Raw genomic sequence first — 16,217 nt, 5'->3', positions numbered from 1 at the left:
TCCCTTGAAATTACTATCACTATAGCCAGGCACATGCCAAATATTCCCAGATATTCCCACTATGCCGATGTGCAACAGCTTGGAGTGTTTTCATCCATATGTCAGCAGTTTGGTTCAGGAAGTTCAGAGAAAGCCGGTGGTAAGCCGAGCAGGACAGAACATTGCGGACACATGGATTCCGGATATCTGCCCAGGTGCTGGGTTACGGTGCACTAGCCGTAAGAAAAACCTCGACCCTATAAGCAACTTATTTGTGTTCATGTAAATGTATGGGACACCTGCAAGGCTGCTGGTGCATGCGTGCACATTCCAGGGTGGAATTAAACCCAATCAGACGTAACTGTCTGTGATTAACATGACCTGCGCAGGAGTTACATTTTTTCCACCTCTGCAGCGATACTCCCCTGTATTTTCACACCACGAGAGTCCCAGAGCATCACTCCGGCATGCCTCTGCATGGGGTGCACCTCTGCGACCTTTGTGACCTGTGCTGCTAGCTGCTATTTACCAGTCACTCAGACAAACAACAGACACACTAATGACAGACCTCCAGTGCTGGTGAAAAGTTCTCTTTTCCTCTGGTCTGGTATTTTTTTGTGGTTCCTCTCATTGTAGATAACTAAAGTTGATTCTTCCTAGATAGCAGATGGTTGTAGATTCATAAAAGTGGCATAAAAAAAATCAGGTGCGCTACGTTATGAGGATCTGTCTTATTCATTGCTGTTTAATTTCACTGCAGGCGCTGCAGAGGAGCATTACGACTAGGCACAGTGTGCATACAGGAAGTGTGTAGTGACACATTTGTCTGGGTAGATAATTAATTCCTTACAAAGGAGTTGACCTGTTCCTCAATGGTTGATTCTGTTTGTCAAGCAGACAATGTTGCTTAAGAGTCATGAGGAACATGAGAGAGAAACCAGAAGTGTTAGTCAGTTTCTTGCATAGGATACTATAAAAGTCAGATCAAATCTGTAATCCCAAGCGCGCCAGAGGAATGAGGGGACTCGTTTGCGTCACTCTGCTCTGACTTGCCCCAGACGTCTGGAGGGTGTGTTTGCGAGATGCACTTCCTCCTTACAGTGCCTGTGAGACCTACGGAATCGTGCAGGCCACAGCAGATGAGTGCTCAGGGAGAGGAAGACTTCCAGCTGGGTGTGGACAAAGAAAAGGATTGGCAGGGATGAGGGAGGAGGACTCTTTAATCAGGACTTCCTGAAGCGCAGTCCTGGGAGATGTGGAGCGTGGTGGACACAGGAAGGCCTGCTGTAAACTGTGTTTCTCTCACATAGAGACTGAGGGTGGTACCGTGTTGTATGCATGTTTGCCTCAAAGGCTCAGGAACAAACAAAAATCTAGTGTTTCATATATAGAATGTGAGTTATCAAATCAAATAATACAGACACTTTTTAAAAATGCACAATTACATATTTGCTTACATGTTTGCTTTCTCATCACATGACCACTGCTGACTGGTCTTTTGCTTGGTGGTCCAGTCTCAACACAGCACTAACACTGGTTCTGGTCTGCAGGCTGTGGTTTCGCCATGTCAGTACCACTGCTAGGTTAACAGAGTTATTCAGACCTTTGGTGAGAAACTGAATACTGATGAAGAACTAAAAGACAACTAAAGAAATTTGTGCGTGGAAACAGTTATGTATACTTACAAGGTAGCTATGATTAGTTACGACCGCAGTTACAGTTATGGTTACGGATGTTACGGTTATGGCAATTGTAATGAAAAATTGACATTATATACGAACGATTTGACATTCTGAACTTACCTAACGAAAACAAAGCATAAACACACTCAGACTAAAGGCTAAGTACACAGTAGCAATGCTTTCTTACACGTTGTTATTTAGCGTGCTACGCTGTAACGTATTAACTATAACCAGTAACACTGGTGGTGTAATGTGCCGTAGATTGTGTAATCGATTCAGTGAATCTGCTGTGTTTTGTATTTTCTTTTACACCTCCAACTGTGTCTCGTCGTGATCTCGTGATTACATTTAACACCTAATTAAGTAACCGCTGCCGCACATCTGACCGCGTGCTCTGTGTGACCCATTTGGCGATCGCGTGGGCGAGCTGCGCGCCGCGCGCAGAGAGCTCGAAATACACGACGTCGACGAGAGCACGCGACACCCTGCTAACGCGGCCTCCTCTGCCTGCGGGGATCGCGCACTAAACTGTGCGGCCTTATTATTGGATTGATCTAGAAAGGCCAGGCTTGTTGAAGTCAATGTTGTGTTACCACAGTTTTTCCACAAACCATTTAGCCAGAAGAAGCGCAATTTTTCTGAAAAGCCGCTAGTTTCTGAATATTCGCCCTGCGGCCCGTATAATGAGAGGACAGTCGGTTGGACCTTTGGCCGCACAACGGCTCACCGATATTTTTCTCGCCGTTTTCCGGCCGGTCCAATTGGGGTTCACATAATTGTGTTAGTGTATAATTGTGCTCGTTCTGTAATTAATGTCCTACGTGAGTGGCAAACCCTGTAAAAGCCAAAATATAACAGTTTTGCCTGTTCAGAGATTGAACTCGAGAACCTTCTCAACTTTGAGAATAATCGGTTGCATACACTACTAGTAAGAAGCCTGAAAATAAATGTTTTCAGGTTCATTGCAACATAATGATGTCGAGCCACTATCCTTAAGATTGCTTGGTCATATTGCCCCGTGTCTTTGCTGCTGTTACTCTTGCACATTTTCTGTTAGACTAAACAACACCACTTTCCTCCCCAAGCCGAAACGTTTATATGAATAAATGATGGAATAAGGTGTTAAACTACACTAAACCGCGGAACTTTCGCGCTTGTATTTACGTCAACAGCAACAGGACGTGCCAAGCTGAATTGTCGAGTACGTCAATCACCGCCTCGTCTCGAGCGCTGCAGCCTGCTCAGTCGGTCAGTTGCGCGCTTGACGGGAAACAGCTTTAGATGCGTGCTCGCGAGCCTGCTAGGAGTTATACGAGATGTGTCCTGGACTGCTGGCTTTAAGACTCGCGGCACTGTTCGGTAAGTGTATTTCAATGCTGCAGTTCTGTCACTTTATTTGCTGTACAAGATTTTGCACGGTCCGCGCGAAATCATTTCGAGTCCAGAACATGGACATGGTATAGTATGGTATTGTATTATTAATGAGTCAATCCCATTAAAGAGCATCCATTTAGTCACAAACCCCCTCTGAATGCTGTAGTGTTTTAGGACGGTATCGATTCGTAGTCAGAGATCTTCAAATCGTTGGATATTTAACGGTGCTGTCATAGGGCTTCTGGATGTACAGGCAACCGAAGACTTTGAGAGTCGGCACGGTTGGTGCTCGTCTGAGACACTCGTACCGTTTTCTTTCAGTCTTAGTAGGGACTTTTAATCTTTTTATTGGCTTCCTTTTCCGTATTTGTACTCAGGAATATAGCTGAAGGGCACTTGATAGGCAGCAGTGACTTATTATTACACATTCCGGTCTTATTCATGTACTCGTTTGTGACGGTAGACTGTGGATGATTTAAAATGTGTGTGTGTGTGTGTGTGTGTGTGTGTGTGTGTATATTCATTCTCTTCTCTCAGTATCTTTATGTTGTCATTTTCTCTTCCTCTTCCCACTCTTGAAACCCCATCTTCTTTTCTCTCTCTCTTTCTGACTCTGATTCTTGAACATAATGAAACTGGTTAGAGAATCAGGTCAGAGGTTGAGCTTGTCAGGTTTCTCAGAACTCACACACACACACACACACACACACACACACACACACACAGACAGACAGACAGACACACACACACACAGACAGACAGACAGACACACACACACACACACAGACAGACAGACAGACACACACACACACACACAGACAGACAGACAGACACACACACACACAGACAGACAGACAGACACACACACACACACACAGACAGACAGACAGACACACACACACCACACACAGACAGACAGACCAGACAGACAACACACACAGACAGACAGACAGACACCACACACACACACACAGACAGACAGACAGACACACACACACACACAGACAGACAGACAGACACACACACACACACACAGACAGACAGACAGACAGACACACACACACACACACACACAGACAGACAGACAGACAGACACACACACACACACACACACACACACACACACACACACACACACACACACACACACATGCTCCGCTGGCCTTCAGTGCCTCTGTATTCACACCACAACCATCGCCTTCTTTGATACTCTGAGCTTGAACTTTTCATACTGTTGACAAAAGTGTTACTATGAAGACAGCAGCACCTTCTCTGTTTGAGTGATGCCTAAACATTATCATTCTCTTTACTGCTTCCTGTACTTGGTCTCTGCGTGGGGTTTTCGTTTTTTCTTTATAGTTCCATAGCCGCGACTATGGGATGAGGCGGCGAGACCTGGAATGTTGCTGTGGTAAACGTTTCAACACTGAAATACAGATGTGGCTTTTGCTATAGTGATGCTCAAGGTGAAGGAGGTGCAGGTGTTTTTGGTTTGAGGGCAGAAAGCAGGCATCTGGCTTCAATCTGGCACATGCTACATGTTTGAACACACTCCCAAACACACACCGGGTGAGACTGAACACACAGAGTGGACGTGGGCAGCACTTTACCCATCTCTTTACCTTGCAGGTTGTTTGTGATTTATTTGTTTGAGATCTGCAATTCTGAAATACATTTCTTTAGGTTTTCATTATTACATGAGGACCATCATTCTGGTTCATAATATTTCAGTTGCATTCAGTAAAAGATTTCTATGTTACAGCTGAATTTTAGTGTATTTTTGTTCCACAGTGGCACATTGCAACAGTGCTAATGGCTAGCAAAAATTCAGACATTGCAAACTTACTAGATGCTAATGAAAATGTTCATTTGAAATTGTTTATTTGAAACTGATATAACTATATGTAAATGTGACATGTTAGACCCTTCAGGCACTAATGTTCTACTACATTTAGATGTTTACCTTTACATTTTTGGCATTTAACAGACACTCTTATTCAGAACGACTTAAAAAAGTGCTTTGTCATTTACTCATAGAATACATCATACTACAGTACAGTAGGTTAGAGTCCAAGATACCAATGAACTAGAAGTGCAAAACATATATAAGTTCTATAACAGACAACAATCAGTGCAATAAACAATAAGTACTAGAGTACTAGAGTTCTGGAGCAGTCAACATCAGTGTAATAAACAATACTCTACAATAAGTACATAGAGTTTCAGTTACTCAACACAGGAGCAGGGTCAGTGGTCATTTAAATATTTCACGAGTAGATGGATCTTCAATCTGCGTTTTGAAGACTGCAAGGGATTCTGCTGTCCAGACAGCAAGTGGCAGTCCGTTGCATCGTCTGGGAGCCAGGATGGAGAACAGTCTCCATGCTTGTCTTCCATTAGACTTGAAGCATGGTGTTTCAAGCCGAGCCATATTGAGGTTCAAAAGTATTGAGATACAGATCGGGCTTTGACCGTTGCCATCATGTATGGAGGGACTGGTCCATTTTGGCTTTGTAGGTGAGCATCAAGGTTTAAAATCTGAATCTAAACTATGAATCTAAACTGTGATTTCGTAATCTTGGATTAATCCTGCTTCTTCATAACTGTATGCGTGCCTAAACATGGCAGGGCTGAGATGATCTGTCCATCATACATCTGCTCTCTGTATGCGCTGCTTATCTCCAAGCCTGATAAAGTGTTCTTGTGTGTGTGTGCGCCGTGCGCACTGTGAAGAATGCTAGCTCTGGTTTGATTCAGCTGGCAAATGTAGATCCTGCTTAAGGATTCATTTCTATGGTGACAGAACAATGTCTTTTTAGCTATACCACCCCCACAGCCTTAGTGAATTTACAACTTCTCCAGTGTGAACTCACTGAACTCACTTATTTCGATCTCCTTCATTGAACTGATTCTTCTCTCGTCTCGTGGCTGCATTTACCTTTGGCTGGAGATTCACCATCATCTTTTATGGGTAATTTCATAATGCGATCCAGAAATAGAACAAGAAAGGGATGAGGAAGATGAGTGGAGAGAAAGAGAGAGAATGTCAGACACACCCCCCCTCCCTGCTCTGACATCAGAGCAGTCTCACTTAGAAATCTAGAACAGACTCTGGCAAATGCCCCAGCTCTCCCAGTAGACTTTCTCTTAAATGCCCCAGCTATCCCAGTAGACTTTCACTCAAATGCCCCAGCTCTCCCAGTAGACTTTCTCTCAAAATGCCCCATCTCTCCCAGTAGATTTTCACTCAAATGCCCCAGCTCTCCCAGTAGACTTTCTCTCAAAATGCCCCATCTCTCCCAGTAGATTTTCACTCAAATGCCCCATCTCTCCCGTAGAATTTTCACTGAAATGCCCCAACTCTCTCAGTAGACTTTCACACAAATGCCCCAGCTCTCCCAGTAGACTTTCACACAAATGCCCCAGCTCTCCCAGTAGACTTTCACCACAAATGCCCCAACTCTCCAGTAGACTTTCACACAAATGCCCCAGCTCTTCCAGTAGACGTTCACCTCAAATGCCCAACTCTCCCAGTAGACTTTCTCTCCTTCCATACGTGGATATTTATAAAGGCCATTCGGTAATAAACTGATGTTCTCCAGGACTCCGGGAAGAATCAGCCTGGCTTGTAATTACAGTCCATTAGCGTGAGATGGGTACGTCAGGGCACCATAATTGGGTTGCTATCGTATTAAGACCAGAGTACTTCCAGAACCAGAAAAGACTTTTGGTTTGCTATGGTTCATTGACTATGGTTCTCTAGGCATTAGGCAGCAGCTGGGTGCGTGCAGATTAGATGTAGCCTACCAGTGCACAGTATGTGTGTATGTAGGAGAGCGTAGCAGGAAACAGATCTGATAGCAGAACCAGGGTCAGCTCCACAGACTTCGGGTTGTGGAGTTGACACACTTCCAGTGATTCACTGCCTCATGAACAAACACAATGGAATTTAATTTATTTAATATAAAACTTTCGCCAAATACAGTACAAAACACACAAATACAGGATATATAGCCTCTGTGTGTGCACAGATACGCATATGTACACACACACACACACACACACTCTTTCTCTCTCTCTCTCTCTCTCTCTCTCTCTCTCTCCCTCTCTCTCACATTCTTACAGAGACATATACACAGAACACTAAATGAACAGTGTTAAGTCATATTGGGCCAACAGGCATGGAGATTAAAACATTGTTACAGTCATAACAAACTAAATTGCTTGACTTGTAGGGCTTTATCAGTTTTATTTTCAAACTTACAACAACAGTGCAAACAATTCTCAGTAAAAAAAATATTTATGCTGTAGTGTGATACATGGAATTCTGTTGTGATTACAAGTGGAGAGTTATTTTCATTCTTTGTAATGGCTTGATGACTTGAAATGGTTTTCAGCTCAAAATATGTTAAATATGTTTCCATTGGGGGGTGGGGGGTGGGGCCTCTCTGTTGCTCGCCCTGTGTACCAGCTGCCCGTCTGGCCTGGGAAAATAGTGCTGCTTGGTGTTTGGTAACGCACACTGTGGCTCAGTGGTTAAGGTGCTTGACAGAACATTGCTGGTTCAAGCTCCACCACTGCCAAGTTGTCACTGTTGGGCCCCTGAGCAAGACCCTTAATGCTCAAGTAGTACTCAGTCATGATTGTAAGTTGCTTTGAATAAAAGTGTCAGCTGAATGCGATAACTGTAAGCATGTGGATTGTGGGTTTACATAGCTGATGTGTGTGGTGTTCTTTGGGTCATTTGTATGGTTAAATGCTTTGAGATTTTAGTTTTGGGAAATATGCGTGATGTTTGGAGAAATAACCAATCAGAAAAACCTGTTTATGTTCTCTTCTATTACAATATAGACAGCAACTGTTAATGTTCATTCAAAACATAAAGACCATTCCCATTGAGTTTCACTGTACAGTGTGTTTGGACTGAATATGTATGTGATGCCTGCATTCTTGTGAATACAGGATGTTTATAGCAGGACTTGTACTGCTACGCCCTGCAAAACACAAGCTAATAGTTTTTTCAGTTTATCATATGAGTGTGTAGTTGGCATGTGGAAGAGCCATTCATTTCATATTTGTGTGTAGAGTTTTGAAAAATACCATTTTGACAAGAGTTGAAATAGTTTTGGATGAAGTGTTTGCTTTCTTGTGTGATGTTTTGCATGCTTCTTTTTTTGTGTGTGGCCTTGGGTTTTGTGTGTTAGGTTTTGACATTTTGACAAGCGTTGTTAAAAAAACTATTAATCATGATGGACTATAATAGACAAAAAATAAAATCAAATAGCTTTGCTTTCAAAATTAATATAATCTTTACTTTGACAGGAATGCACACAGAACACAGGAGGGGACGTCTAGTCTAACAACAAACAGAAGGTCCTTCAGACCTCCAGTCCAAGTTATCAGAGTCTTCTTTCCTTTTCTAGCTCATTATAGACCCATAAAACCACAGTGTGGTCATGAAACAATTAATTGTCTATCATGGTGTATGTGGGCTCTCAAGTTTTAAACATGAATAAATAACCGCTTAAAGGAAATAAACTGCTTGAAGCACTAATGTACGTGCACAGGAACTCTCACCCCAGAGGCAGATTCCGGGAGCTTTAAGGCACTTTCTGTGTAGTAGAGGACATGTGTGTTCTATGAGTAAATGACAAAGCACTTTTGTAAATCACTCTGGATAAGAGCGTCTGCTAAATGCCATAAATGTAAATGTAAATGTGTAGTGGTGTACATACACAGGGCACGGTTGATACTCTGACTGAAGTGCACTACAGGGGAACTTCTCAAAGGCCAAGAGTCTTCAGGAGTGTTCATCCGCTCCTCGTCTGGCCCAGTCAGTGTGAAATAGTTCAGTCTTATCTGGACAGCTCTGCAATGCAGGGTGGAAACAACTTCCCACGCATACTATCTGGCTTTCGCAAGGGGCATGTGGTGTTTAACAATGTCCTGCACTGTAAGTTCGACCTGTCCTGAACTGGGGGCTCGGTGGATCCAGTCTGACCAGGCAGAGGACTGAAGGCCTCTGAGTGAGGGAGACTCGAACTTCTTCAGTGAAAGGGGGAGGGAGGCTGAAATAAGGCGTGAAGTGAAATGTAACAGGAAAGAGCAGTTCTGCCATAAACCAGGGAGAATAAACCAGGGAGAATAAACCAGGGAGAATAAACCAGGGGGAATACTGAGGCCAAGCCTCGGAGGGGCATGGTTGGGCCATCCGTGGGGAGCCTACTCAAGTTATGAGCCCAGGGGCTTGACCTTTTCACCTCTTCCCCTAGTGTCATAAACCCAGACAGCTACACACACACACACACAGGGATGGAATAGATTCAGTATAAAGGAATAACTCGCTGAATATCACACTATAGACATACAGACAGACACAGGAATCTAGAGAAACACTATAAGAGAGAGACCAAAGAGAGAGAGATTGCTCAGGAAGGGATGGTTTCTATCTTATGACTAATCTGTGCAGAGTGTAGTTGTTTCTGGATAACTGGCATCTAACAATTAGCATTTTTACCACAGCACACAGAATTCTCTACAGCAGTAATACACTGTAATGGCCTTCAAAGTTTCACTAAAGTTTCTCACACAAGACTTCCTGTTTGTTACACTGGTGATTTTTTCTCTCTCTCTTTCTCACACACGCACACACACACACACACATACACACACACACACACACACACACACACTACAGAATTGCTGACTTTTGGGGTTTGGGGTCAGTCGTCCAGGGCATAGCAAAGTGGCATCATCTGCTGGCCAGACGGAGCAACCTTGTGCCCTCAACCCCAACCCCCCCCCCCCCCCCACAAACCCCACACCCCACCTGCACATCACGCCATCTCTTTTTCATTAGCGGTGTGTGTCTGGGGGTGGGGCTTGTGGTGGTTGGTGGCTAATGTTCTGAGGGAAAACCTTGTTTGGGTGATTTCATTGGCTTTTAGAGTAAACAGAGCTGTGGACCGCACAGCTGAGCCAGGAGCCATGAAGAAACAACGTTCCCAGTCTGACGTTATATTTAGCATGAACTTTGACCCCTACAGAGTTCTTTTCCCAGGACTTGTATGAAAATTTTACACAATGTTCTAAAATTCCAGCGTATGCACCACTACTGAATTGACAAAATTATCATGTAAAACTCTTAAATAGGTTAAAAGAAAAGCATATTTAAATATGTTAAAGGTGCCAATCTTCATAGTGCTAAGAAGGGGACAGATTTTAGGTCAGTGCATTTTTAGTGTGAACTTGTTCCTTCCTTTGAGACACACGATATAGGCCTGTTTGAACTTTGCATGTGACATGTCACTGAAAAACAAAGCTGGGAATATTGTGTGGGAATGTTGGGAATAATGTGTGGGAATGTCAAATGCCTGCGTTAGGAAGTGCACTGGGAAACGTGAGCCAAAGCACCAGCTCCTGCAGAGAAAAGTCAAACTTCCTCACTGAAATAAACCCATGTGACAGCAGTCAGCTGCAGGAGGAAGCTGTCTGTTCTCCACACACTCTGGCTATGCTTCCAGTATCCATGCAGATTGAAGACACATGTACACAGGAATGTATGTACATACTGCAGTTCTGATTTATTGCTACATGTGCAGTGTTATGGGAGAGACCTGGAAGGACAGCGGTACAGTGGCATTGGTTGTGGTACAGGTACAGGTTTGTGGCGTTCTGGTACAAACGAAGTGTCTGCTTCACCTAGTGAGGAGCTAGCTGGTGAGGGAATTAACTGTGCAGGTGAAGACTGTGCTAGAGCAGACTTGTGTAAAGGCAGACTGTGCTAAGACAGACTGTACTAAGACAGACTGTGCTAAGGCAGACTGTGTTAGAGCAGACTGTGCTAAGGCAGACTGTGTTAGAGCAGACTGTGTTGGGGCAGACTGTGTTAGAGCAGATTGTGCTAAGACAGACTGTGCTAAGACAGACTGTACTAAGATAGACTGTTAGAGCAGACTGTGCTAAGGCGCCCTATGTTGGGCCAGACTGTTAGAACAGACTGTACTAAGACAGACTGTGTCAGAGCTGACTGTGCTAAGGCAGACTGTGTTGTGGCAGACTGTGTTAGAACAGACTGTGCTAAGACAGACTGTGCTAAGGTGGCCTGTGCGTGTCCAGGATATCGATGGCCACTGGAGGTTTATCACCCCAGGCACACTTGTCCTGGTGTGGGAGGTCCTGCTGGATCTTACTGACCAGCACAATTATTATTATTATTATTATTATTATTTTTGGCACATGCCCATTTTCTGAGATCACCGTTTAGACACATCGTGAATTTTTTTTTCTTTTCCCATTGTAGGAGAGATTGCACAATGTGAAAGTGACTGTCATTCTTATGAGAGGATAGTGCTCACTAACCAATCCTTCCGGCCTGTCAGTGTGTCACCGCACATGCTCTGATATTTCCTTTGTTCACGACACAGGAAGTGCTCTACGTGAACGTGTATTTTTGGTCTCTGTGTGAGTTGGTCGTTTAATCACAGTCCCCCACAGTCATGTTTGTTCAAGTGTGTGTGTGTGTGTGTGTGTGGGATCAACACAGATGGGGAAGTGTCAGGGTGTGTATGTGTGTGTGAATTCGAGAGGTGGGCATTGACAGCAGGTCTTGTCTGCTTTCTGTGGAGGTTGCGTAGATGAAAGTGCCTTAAGCCGCAGGGGAGCATGATGTCATCGTCCTGTGGGTGGACCCCGACGTGTTTCCTAGGACCAGCGCAAAGCTGGGCCTGCAAGTATACATCCGGAAGTAGGAGCTCTGGGTTCGGTTACAGGCAGTCATGTTAGTGGGGAATGACAGAGACGCGAGCTTCTGAGATGACCTCCATGGGCCTTCCCGACAGCAATGCAGAAGTCTGTCTCCATCCATACACCCGAGTGTCCACACGTCTGAGTGTCTCCATCCACATACCTGAGTGTCCACACACCTGAGTGTCCCTATGTCCAAGTGTCTTCATCCACACACCTGAGTGTCCACACGTCCGAGAGTCTCCATCCACACACCTGAGTGTCCACATATCTGAGTGTCTCCATCCACACACCCGAGTGTCCACACGTCTGAGTGTCTCCATCCACACACCCGAGTGTCCACACGTCTGAGTGTCTCCATCCACACACCCGAGTGTCCACACGTCCAAGTGTCTCCATCCATACACATAAGTGTCCACACATCCATGTGTCTACACGTCCGAGTGTCTCCATTCACACACCTGAGTGTCCACACACCCAAGTGTCCATGCATCTGAGTGTCTCCATTCACACACCTGAGTGTCCGCACACCCAAGTGTCTCCATCCACACACCTGAGTGTCCACATGTCCGAGTGTCTCTATCCACACACCTGAGTGTCCACACGTCCGAGTGTCTCCATCCACACACCTGAGTGTCCACATGCCCGAGTGTCCACACGTCCGAGTGTTTCCATCCACACACCTGAGAGTCCACACGTCCGAGTGTCTGCATCCACACACCTGAGTGTGTCCATCCACACACCTGACTCTCCATCCACATACCCGAAGGTCTCCATCAATCGGACAAAGCCCTGCTCATCCTCCCGTCTTGCTCAATATCTTTATATCTACTGTACCCTGAGTTAGTGATCCATCAGATCACACACGCCCTCCCATGGAGCCATGCGAGGGACACATACTTGGTAACTTATTCTTCTGTTGCAGTGTGTATTCCATAGATGTAATAGGAATATACTGGACATAATTCATTACAGGAACTCTGCATGAGGTTTCTCTGTTGCTGATTCAAAATTGTGCTAAAGTTCTAAAAAGTATTTGTTTGTTGACACGTAGCAGAAAACAGCAAGCTGATCTGCCACGTCAGTCAGAGTTAAATGGAGAGAGAGAGCGAGAGAGAGAGAGAGAGAGAGAGAATGAGAGAGAGCAAGTGTAGGAAAGACACAAAAGGGAAAGACACATTTCAGATACTTCTATTAACTTGATTAGTCTGAAAGCTGCTTTGCCGTTGCGCGCACATGTGTGTGTTTGCGTAAGCCATGCATACCAGTGCTGCAGTGTCCTCTCTCACTCCCATTAGTGGAGTATTGCAGCTGTTCTGTCTGATTTGCATGAGTTGTAGCTGTGCTGACACTGGGCCACTTTAACACAACACTGTAAGTGCAGTTAAACACAGCACCAGCCTGCAGTGACAGTTGGCCAGTGTGACCCCTGTGCTGCCCTGTACTGATATTGGGTCAGTTTCAGAATTAGTTTTGTTTAGGACTGGATGACTGAAGGAACTGCCTGTTTGTGGACGAACGTGGTAAACATTTCCTTTACATCTGATCTTCTGAATGTGTTTCTCTGAAATAATTGTTTGAATTAAGGGTTAGTTTAAGCAGTTAAAGCAGAAGGGCAAAGTCTGGTCAGTGAGGTGTATGTGTAATTTCAGTATTATTTCAGTGGAGCTGATGTCATCTCTGTCTTCACAGTGAAGGAGTGGCCTGTGTTTGTGTACGTGATATTGTCTTTGGCTGCCTGGACAACCTCATTTTTTTTATCAATGTAAAGGGTTCTTTGGCTGGTGGCCATCCTGAATCAGCTTGGGGAGGTTGAGTTGCCTGGCCAGCGTTCCGACTTCTGCTGCTCCCCTCTGGATGAGACATCATCATCTGCAGCTGTTATGATTCAGAGTGAAAATAACCCTGGGCTCCAGCAGAGATCACGGCACGTTGGGATGTCATGGTGTGTTTAGGTTCAGGCGTCTTTTTCCATGTCCTGTTATTGCTCCCACGAGTCTCTGTCTTCAAATTATGTGTGTGTGTGTGTGTGTGTGTGTGTGTGTGTGTGTGTGTGTGTGTGTGTGTGTGTGTGTGTGTGCAGACACAGTCTCGCTACATGAGTGTAATCCTTTAATGCATTTGGGAAGAGTGTATTGTGTATTCACCTCTTGGACTTCATAGGAGTTTTGGATCTGCCTTCCATGCTGAAACTCACCAGAGGAGCTTATAGACACGCACTTCATTACGGGGAGATTAATAGTATGACGTGTGTGTGTGTGTGTGTGTGTGTATGTGTCTAAGGTAGGCCTACATTTGTGCCTCTAGTAATCTGTGTCTGTTTATAGGAGGAAGTTCAGTTTACCTAGGTCCCAAATCTGCCCAGAAAAGAGCTGCAGATCTTTCCCAGGCATGTTTTCATAGAACTTTTTAGACTCTCTATTGCCTCCTCCTCTGTAAAGACTCTTTGCTCATGTCTCTTCTCTCTCCTCCTCTGTAAAGACTCTGTTCATATCTCCACTGGCTCCTCCTCTGTAAAGACTCTTTGCTCATGTCTCTTCTCTCTCCTCCTCTGTAAACATTCTGTTCATATCTCCACTGGCTCCTCCTCTGTAAAGACTCTTTGCTCATATCTCCACTGTCTCCTCCTCTGTAAACACTCTTTGCTCATATCTTCACTGCCTTCTCCTCTGTAAACACTCTTTGCTCATATCTCCACTGTCTCCTCTGTAAAGACTCTACTCATATCTCCATTGTCTCTGTGCTGATTGCGTGGGCTCAGCACTAACGGTGTCCCACTGGACTCCCACTGCAGACCAGTCTTGCTCCACGCACACACAGCCATGCTCCGCACACACACAGCTCTGGTCTACACACACACACTCACAGCTCTGGTCTGCACACTTCCTCCGCTCAGACACAGTACAGAGGCCACTGGAGTTCACACTGAAGCTCCCCAGGCTATAATGAGCATGGATTAACCTCCTTTTTAGCGGCGAAATGTTTGCTGTGGTCAGTGTCGTCTGTGTTCTCTGTGTGGTCTTTCTGTTTGGAATTTTTTTCTGGACACCCTGGCACTTCTCAACATGTCTGAAATTGGTTAATGTTCACCACAGCTTTAGAAATACAGAAACTGAATAAATGATGAGTGGAACTCAACAGTGTGGTGTGTATGAAGAGGCTCTCTGTAACCTGTGCACAAAGACCCATTTAAACGTCATATTTAGTGTCCTTTTTGTCCACAGTGCTGGGGGACTGGCTGTGGTCCACTTGCTGAAGGATGCCTTGTCCAGGCTGGAAGCCAAGTGCGTGGCAAGGTCCAAGACCTTAGCATGGCTTTGTGAAATTCCTCTGGCACCCAAGCAGAAATTCCTCTCTGCAGAATTCCCATAATTTTCTGCTCTTATGCAGAAGTCGGATAAAATGGAGAAATTGTTTCCCTTAATGTTTTTAGTGTAAAAGACTTCTCATTTGTTCCCTTGTTTCGTCAGTAAAAAAATGTGTGATGTATTCCTAACAATGTATTAAAAAATGACTGTAAACTCTTTCCATCTGTACCCTTTCAGAGATGAATTACAGTATCGCTAGCTGACATTTTGACATTAAAGAGACATGTTCTTTGTTTTCCTAGTGCTGCTGCCCTGTTTGCTCTTCTTCAATGTGGACGAGAAGAACGGGATGTCCTTCACCGGCCCCGTGGACGACATGTTCGGCTACACTGTGCAGCAGTTTGAGAACAGTGAAGGGAAGTGGTGAGTTTCCCAGACGCGAAGTCCCGCACTGCTCCTGGCGTGACTGCGGGGCGCAGGGGAATCAGGCCCCTGACTTGCAGGACAGTCCCCAGTGCTTGCGTTGACGTGAACCTTTCTGATGAGTGAAATCAAGTGAAGCAGACATATCCTGGTCTGCACCTGTGTTTAGCTATCTGTAAAGCATCAGACTACCTTGTCTCTGTTCCTCCCCAACACACACACATACGCACGCACGCACACATGCACACACAAATTAACTCTTGTTTCAAGATTACATGCAGGACAGATACGAGAAAGAGAGTGATTCATAAAGAGGTTGGTATTTATTATTTAATTACTGCTACTGGTCTTGCCTGATGGCAGTATATTCTGTTTAGATTGTATCTTCAGATGAACAGACTGAAGTATACTGTACACTTGTGTATATGTGTAGTAGCAATAAATCTGAACTGAACTAAACTGAATTCATTTTAAACAGTGAGTTTGTTCTAAACCCAGACTGAGAATTTGTCTGATTTATATTTCTGAATCCTTTGCATGTAAGCTAAACTTAAATGAAGGCCAGTGCCCTTTGGCTGATGGTTAGAGATTTGCAGCCTCTGAGCAGAGCGCTAAAGAGGAAGTGTAGCGTGTGTCTGGACTCCAAGGCCTCGACTGAGCTCTGAATGTTAAAGACTTCTGAGCTGTTTACATGTTTTCAGTGTGA

At 44.7% G+C, this 16,217-nt stretch overlaps 1 protein-coding gene across 1 annotated transcript in view; it reads left to right on the top strand.

Moving 5' to 3' along the window:
- Window positions 1-2,922: 2,922 nt before the first annotated feature.
- Window positions 2,923-16,217, top strand: part of itga1 (integrin, alpha 1) — a 36,985-nt gene continuing 23,690 nt past the window's right edge. The window contains 2 exon segments of the mRNA XM_035535879.1: window positions 2,923-3,020; window positions 15,391-15,511. Coding sequence (XP_035391772.1) covers window positions 2,978-3,020; window positions 15,391-15,511 — 164 coding nt within the window. The 5' untranslated portion in view covers window positions 2,923-2,977.

Source organism: Electrophorus electricus, chromosome 17 (genome assembly GCF_013358815.1).
Source record: "Electrophorus electricus isolate fEleEle1 chromosome 17, fEleEle1.pri, whole genome shotgun sequence".
Lineage (NCBI taxonomy): Eukaryota > Metazoa > Chordata > Actinopteri > Gymnotiformes > Gymnotidae > Electrophorus > Electrophorus electricus.
The sequence above is the reverse complement of the archived record's forward strand: the minus strand, read 5'-3'. Positions and strand labels throughout refer to the sequence as shown.